Source organism: Mus pahari, chromosome 3 (genome assembly GCF_900095145.1).
Source record: "Mus pahari chromosome 3, PAHARI_EIJ_v1.1, whole genome shotgun sequence".
Taxonomy (NCBI): Eukaryota; Metazoa; Chordata; class Mammalia; order Rodentia; family Muridae; genus Mus; species Mus pahari.
In genome coordinates this window covers 102,433,691-102,441,614 of record NC_034592.1, presented here as the reverse complement: position 1 = coordinate 102,441,614, position 7,924 = coordinate 102,433,691, and the positions used below count along the sequence as shown (strand labels likewise).

The 7,924-nt window shown below is 44.8% G+C and overlaps 1 protein-coding gene across 3 annotated transcripts in view; it reads left to right on the top strand.

The window, feature by feature from the left end:
- Nucleotides 1-733: 733 nt before the first annotated feature.
- Nucleotides 734-7,924, top strand: part of Ccdc32 (coiled-coil domain containing 32) — an 11,877-nt gene continuing 4,686 nt past the window's right edge. The window contains exons 1-2 of one of the 3 annotated variants that reach the window (XM_021194149.1): nucleotides 734-810; nucleotides 2,880-3,129. In XM_021194149.1, coding sequence (XP_021049808.1) covers nucleotides 2,886-3,129 — 244 coding nt within the window. In that variant the 5' untranslated portion in view covers nucleotides 734-810; nucleotides 2,880-2,885. Of the gene's footprint in view, nucleotides 820-841; nucleotides 1,196-2,879; nucleotides 3,130-7,924 lie in introns of those variants that run through there. The other 2 variants (XM_029536495.1, XM_029536496.1) reach the window with 2 other exon arrangements.

Genomic DNA, 7,924 nt, shown 5'->3' with positions numbered 1-7,924 from the left:
CATATGGTTGCTGATTTGAACTCACGACCTTCAGAAGAGCAGTCGGCGTTCTTAACCACTGAGCCATCTCTCCAGCCCAACAAGTCTTATGTGTTCTGAATTCACACACACAATACCTATAGCAGAGTAGGAGCTTAGTTTTTTTTTTTTTTTTTTCAACTAAATGACGTCTCAGGAGTCAGTGAATTGAGGCCCCGATATCCTAAGTCACTGACATGCTCTAGCTTGAGATAGTCAAGAGGTAAAGATAACACAAATATTCAGAGAATTGTTTGGGAGATCATTGATACACGATTTACTGCCCCCAAACCTGTATTTTCACCCAGTATTGGGATACACACTGAAAACAATCCGAGCAAGGGCAGTTGGAAGGGGACATGCCTAGAGCCTTGGGGCTTTGAGGACCACCTACTTTTGTAAGATAAGCAGGGACCTTTTTTCAAAAAGACTTTAGAAATCAAGATCTCTGGGGACCAAGAAAAGTCTAGAAAACTGGCTTCCCTAGCCGAGTCCGGGATGGGTGGTGAAAAGCTGGAACTCTGGAGCCTGCAAAGAATCAATCCTGGAGAGTTTAGGTACTAAACTCTGGATAAGGGATTCCATCGTTTCCTGGCAACCACTAGTTCCGCCCACCGATTGCCCGCCTCTGGGCGTCATTAACTATCTTACCAATCAACTCATAGAACGACATAAAATCAGACATCAATTGGAGGGCTCCTCAGCTCCGTCACTCAGAGACTCCGCCCCTCCCCGATTCTTCCTGACTGCTAGCGACAAACCTGAGCCGGGCGTTTGGAAACTGCTGGGCAGGTGATTGCGGTAGGTGAGGGGCCGCGGTGTCCCGTGTTTAGCATCTCCTACTATGGACTGACCCCGGAACACAACTGAGGGTATCAGGGACCGGATCATCAAGGCCAGTGATTTGTTTAGGCCGGGTGACTGAGGCCTAGGATCTGGACACACGTTTTCCTCTGCCATTCTGAAGGTTCCCGAGGTCAGGGACTTGCTCCACCCCCCTACACCCCGAGTGAGTGCAGACTTGGGGTTTGGGTGTGTAGAGCACTTCGATGGAGATTCTAAGGACTTCGTGACATATCTGACCTTCTTTCTTTGGGCCGTCGCGCTGGCTGGACTTGGCTGGAATTCGGACTTTGCCCTTGTCATCTTTCCTGATCTTTAAAAGCCCTCTTAAAAGGTGTGGGCCGATTCTATAAACCTAGATGGTTATGGAAGCCCCTAGACTCTATGCATAGCCCTTCTCCTATCTCGGCGTGGGCGACTTTCAGTGTGTTTCCCAAGCAGGCATAGTGTTGGTGCTGGGTGAAAATAAGGATTTGGAAGCAAAACATCATATACCAGCAATGCAGCTTTGAGCAAATGCTCATTTGATCTTGTTATTTCCTCTTCCTGCTTCTTCCTCGCCCTTTTCCGGCTCCACTTCCTTCTTCCTCACCAGCTCCTGGAATTCACACTTTTTCTGCCTCAGACTCCTTAGTATAGGAGTACAGATGTGCTCCACCACCCCTAACTGTGTTTCTAAAATGATGAGAATGCCTCTCTTAAATTATTTGCATTCAGTGCAAATTATCTGGTTGAATACACATTATGTACATTTATTCAATTATCACACTTTACCGAAAAAATATGGGCAATTAAAATAGTAATAATAAAAAATAAAGTGGAAAAAAGTATGAATAGGAGTATGGAGGAACTTGAAGTACACAGCCCTGCTGCTACTGTAATGCACACTTAACGCTTGCCCTATGATGACTCGACATTTTTCACCAAGCACCATTTTTGCTGTTTCCACATGTAAGGGACAATGTAAGACTATCAGTATGTGTCCCACTGAAGATGCCCTAATTGACCATGATAGAACAGCTGTATGGGGGAGATCTGCAGACAGAGAGTAGCCAGCCACTGGTACACCGTGGGAGCATAGAGTCTTGTGTTCATTGAATATATAAAATGCAAGGGCTGGGGCTGTAGCTTCTCAGATTCATTTGTGGAGTCTCATCCTGTAGGTGAAGGCCATTGCGAGGCAGCAGAGTCCACTGTCCAGCTTAATGTAAAGCCCTGGGCTCCTTTATGGACATCTCAAACTCCTTTATGTATTCATATTTCCTGTGTGTGTGTGTGTGTGTGTGTGTGTGTGTGTGTTTGGTTTTTCAAGACAGGGTTTTTCTGTATAGCCCTGGATGTCCTGGAACTCACTCTGTAGACCAGGCTGGCCTCAAACTCAGAAATCCGCCTGCCTCTGCCTCTCGAGTGCTGGGATTGCCCAACGTGTGTGTGTGTATTTTGAGATAGAGTCTCACTATGAAGCCCTGACCTGAAACTTACATAGTCTAGGCTAGCCCCAAATTTACAGATATCCTCCTGCCTTTGCTGTGCCTCTGGGGTGCTGGGATTAAAGGTGTATACCTCCACTATGTATAAAGATTTATTTATTTTTATTTTATGTGTGTTTGTCCTGCATGTATGTTTATGTACCACATGCGTGCCTGGTGTCCACAGAGCCTGAACAGGGCATTGAATGCCCTGGAACTTTTGTCAAGGATGATTGTGAGTTGCTCTGTGGGTGCTGAGAACCACACTCTCATCCTCTGCAAGAGCAGTAAATGCCCTTAACCTCCGAGTCATCTCTCCAGCTCCTATACTGCATTCTTTTTTCCTTCTTTCATTTATTCTTTATGTATTTATTTTGAGACAAAGTCTCACTGTATATTCCTGGCTGGTCTGGAACTCACAGAGATCTGCCTGCTTTTGCCTCCCGAGTTCCAGGTTTAAAGGCATTCACCACCGTACCTAGCATGGTACCGCACCCAGCATGGTTCTGTGCTGATCCAAGCTTTACTCACTTGAGTTTCATTTTCCAGTTCCAGATGAAGATGTTTGAGAGCCTTGACTCTTCAGCTGCGAAGTCTGGCCGGGATCTCTGGGCTGAAATTTGTTCTTGTCTGCCAAGTCCTGCCCAAGAAGATGTTGCCGACAATGCCTTCTCAGACTCCTTTATGGACTCACATCCTGCAGGGGAAGGCCATATGGCAGCAGCAGATTCTGCTGTCCAGCCGGCTGGGAAGCCGTGGGCTCCCTTGCATGATTCAGAAGTGTACTTAGCCTCTCTAGGTGAGTTGTCTATCTCTGTTTCTCTTTTTCTGTCCGTCCGTCCGTCCATCTGTCTGTCTGTCTGTCTCTGTCTGCCTCTCTCCCTCCCTCATTTCCTCCTTTCCTCTACTGTCTTTGTTGACTTCTGCTTTAGACCATTTCATGTAAATTCTGTCTTATTTCTTAGCATCCTGTAGAAACCATCTTGTTTATAAATGGTGGCCCATTTTCGTTCATATAAGTTAAAAATGTTTTGTACTAAGTACATGGGGATTTCCAGTTGCTGAACTTTAAAAAGCTATTCCATTAAATAGACTACTAATGGGAATGGAGTCATGTTGCCAGATGAGTCATTCTACCTCTGATAGCATTTTTTTGTTGTTGTTGTTTTTCGAGACAGGGTTTCTCTGTATAACCTGGCTGTCCTGGAACTTTGTAGACCAGGCTGGCCTCGAACTCAGAAATCCGCCTGCCTCTGCCTCCTGAGTGCTGGGATTAAAGGCGTGAGCCACCACACCCGGCTCTGATAGCAATTTTTAAAAGAGTGTGCATATGTGTCTGTGTATGTGTACATGCATGTGCATGTAGGTGCCTTTAGAGGCCAGAGTAGGGTCTCAACTCCCTTGGATCTTGAGAGACAGGCAGTTTTGAGGTGCCCAACATTAATGCTGGGAACCAAATTCCAGTGCTCTGAAAGAGCAGTATGTGTTCTTAATTGATGAGCCATCTCTCCAGGCCACTGTTGGCCATTTTAAAAACCTTTCCTGAACACATTTTCAGTGCCCTGTACTGTGGCCTTAGTATAAATCTCTAGAGAGCCCACACACAAGAAAGTAGATAGTCTCATGCAAGTGGAAAGGGAACTGTCAGTCTGGGGCAGTGTCTCGGTCACCTTTTCTATGTCTGACAAGATATCACAATGGAGGCAACATGGAGAAGAACAATGTTTAATTTAGGGCCATCCATTTCAGAGGGTCAGAGTCCATGCTGGCAGAATAAAGTCATGGTGGCAGGAACATTTGAGACCTTACATCTTACGAGGTAGAGAGGTAGAGACAGAGACAGAGACAGAGACAGAGGGAGGGAGAAAGAGAGAATATTGAGAATAGTATGAATCTTCTGAAACCTCAAAGGCCACTACCACTGACATAACTACTCCAACAAGGCGACTGGATACTCAAACATATGAGCCTATGGAGGCCATTTTCATTCAAACTACCATAGGCTGACTCTGGCTGTGATATGTATGTGTGTATGTATATATTTATCCTGCTTCCAAACCCAGGGTTTCATACATATTAGACAAACCAAAGTTCTACCTTTGAGCCATATCTCCAGTTTACTCCCCACCCAATGCTTCTGCTTTTAAACCAGGTCTCTTGAAGCCCAGGCTGGCCTTGAACTTACTATGTGTCGAAGATGAACTTGAATTTCTGATCCTCCTGCCTTCACCTCCTGAGTGATGGGGATTACCAGGCGAGCAAACACACCTAGTTTCCTGCCCCCCCCCTTTTTTTGTTTTTTTTTTGTTTTTTTGTTTTTTGTTTTTTTTTGAGACAGGGTTTCTCTGTATAGCCCTGGCTATCCTGGAACTCACTTTGTAGACCAGGCTGGCTTTGAACTCAGAAATCCACCTGCCTCTGTCTTCTGAATGCTGGGATTAAAGGCGTGGGCCACCACACCTGGCTCTGCCCTTTTAAAAATAGTTTTTAACTGGTACACATAAACCACAAAAATTCTATGTGCTAACATATTGTTTTTAACATATTTTATCAGCATATTGTTTTATTTTATGTGTGTGAGTGCACTACTCTTCTTGCAGTATGTCAAACAATCACCTCCTTTTTTTCTAAAAGACAATAGTTAAATGTTACATAGGCATCATTCTTTTTTCGTCCTTCAAGAAAAACTGAGAATCCCTTAGCTATTACCATATGTCACCTGCAGGGTTTTGTTTTGTTGGTTGTGGGTGAGCTCTTGCTAGTAACTTAAAGGAAACGGGTATTTATTTTTTTTGATCAGTGGTATGTAATGTTTCAGTTCACCTATACATTGTGTACTGTTTAATTCAGGATAAGTACATCTTCTTCTCAAGTGGTTTTCATTATGGTGAGATCCATGTGTTTTGAAGAAGCCCCAATCCTAGGGCATGTTTCAAATATGAGCCCCTGCTAGGCAGTCAGTCTGCTACTGAACTATACAGAAGGTGGGTAGCCTCTGTAGAAGGACACAAGGAAGGGCAGAAGAGGGCTTAGATGAGTCCTGAGAAATGGCAGGACAAAGGAACTTTCAGGGCTGGAGAGATGGCTCAGTGGTTAAGAGCACTGACTGTTCTTCCAGAGGTCCTGAGTTCAATTCTCAACCACATGGTGGCTTCCAACCATCTGTAATGGGATTTGATGCCCTCTTTGGTGTGTCTGAAGACAGGGACAGTGTACTCATATACCTAAAATAAATAAATAATTCTTTTAAAAAAATGCAGTGGGAAGGATGGAAGACAAGATGTGGGGTCTGAGTGAAACTGATAAGGAAGCCAGCAGGAATAGCAGTGCTCAAAGTCATGGCCGAGGGCCTGAGAGTTCCGTTTGTCTTAGACAGAACAGCTGCTCCACAATGATAAGAAGGGCAACAGTCTGGGGAAGAACCAGATCCCTTGGCAGGTTGATAACATGTGACTGGGCCCTATAAGAAACACTCTTGGGGTGATGGTTTAGATCGAATATTGCTCGGAAAGATAAAACTCCACTGGCCTTTCTAGAGTCAGGTAAGAAACTAACTGGAAATTAAGAGTTCCATCTTGGGGCTGGAGAAATGGCTCAGTGGTTAAGAGCACCAACTGCTCTTCCAGAGATCCCAAGTTTCAGTCCCCAGCAACCAACCACATGGTGGCTCAGAGCACCTATAATGGGATCTGATGCCCTCTTCTGGCATGCAGGTGTACATGCAGGTAGAGTACTCATTCATAAAATAAATAAATCTTAAGGAAAAAAAGATGATCTTCTTGAGGAAGCCAAGAGCCTTTTTGCGGCCCAGGAAAGAATTGGGTGATGATGGCAAGCAGGTCTGGGTGTCCAGCAGTACCTGGCTCTGCCTGCCTCTTAAAACCACATCTGCTTGGGAACTTACCACCCTCAGAGGCCCATTCTAGTCCCAAAGAGTACCTATCTCCATGACAACTAAGACCAGACAATCTGAAGATTGTTTTTTATTGCCAAATAAGCCTGTGCCAAAAAGAATCCACCAATAAGAGCAACAATTATAAATCTAACCAGATAAATGCATTATCCTTTTTATATCCTTAAGGAAAAAAAAATATTACCATTTATCAACTGCAGGTGTTTTACCTGGGTGGGCGCTTGCTGGTGACTTAACAGAAATACAAGGTGTTCATGGTTTTGGTCAGCAGCTGTTAGCTGTTGTCACTTGTTTAGAAATGGAAACAAGACTGCGGATTACAACCTTTCTCTTAGTTCTAAGATTAATGGCCATCCCTCAAACAGCTATCGTCTGCTTGTTGTTTTGAACATCCTTTCCTGGGAGATGATATCTGCCCCATCCTTATGGGGTCTTAACAACAAAATGAAGAACTGTAACCCCATAGCTCACCCTGGGAAGCCAATGAGGCTTTTTTGGATTTTCTTACAGAGCATGCACCCATGAGCATACAAGAGGCTACGTGTAGGAAATGGCTGGCCCCAAAGCAGGTAACCCTGAGAGACATCGACTGCTCTGGAAGATGGCTTCCTAGTAGCTCCTTTCAGTCAACCTTCCCGAGCTCATGCAGTGCAACACCTCTTGAGGCTACCCACATGCAAGTAGGGTAGAATGGCTGGAGTGTATGCGTGTGTGGTGGGTGAACCAGAATCTCAGGTGAGGGTTCAACAGCCTCCTTCCTCTAAGGCAGCAGTTCTAAACCTGTGGATCACGACCCCATAGAGAATTAAATGACCCTTTCACACAGGTCACATATCAGAGCTCTACATTACAATTCATAACTGTAGCAAAATTACAGGTGTGAAGTATCCTTGAGACAATTTTTTGTTTGGGGGTCACCACAACATGAGGAGCTGTTTTAAAGCAGCGTTAAAGCAGGTTCAGAACCACTGCTCTGAGGGCAGGTCAGCAGTGATCAGGTTGCTAGGGACGCTCTCCTGTAAGCAGGCAGCTGATTTGAAGACGGCAGCCGTCTTGCTTGGAGAACCTTGCTCTGTGACTCGTGTGCAGCCTCGCACTTTACTTATCATTCAGGACTTGGTCTGAGAAAGGCGATTTCATCAGAGAACAGGATAGAGCAGACTTACTCAAAGTCACCTGTCTTAAGGAATCACTGTGGCATTTGTGGCTTGACCTAGACTACAACGTGACTGAATCATGTGGTTGAAGTAACGACTAAATTAAGGCAGAAAGTAATGGTGATGTCATTTCTTGTGTGCTTCGAAAGGGGTCTCCTCAACAATTAAAAGGCAAAGAAGAATAATTAAAGGTCTAGCACCAGGAAGCCCTATGAAGTCACCCTCAAAGGATTACAAGATGTTTGCTTGCTTTTATTAGGCTCCAATATCCAGGCCACAAACTGAGCAACTTTTTGGAATGTTGGGTGATATTTTTCTTTAATCAAGAGTGTAATCCCACATAGAGATCCTAAAGGTCTCTTATTATTGTGTTCCCATTGAGTTGATTCCAGAGTCTAATGAACCATTGGGCCTCTCATCATTTCCTCTAATTCTGTCTCACGGGGGTTGGAAAACACTTCATGTCCTTGGGAGAAGGAGAAGGAGAAGGAGGAGGAGAAGGAGGAGGAGGAGGAGGAGGAGGA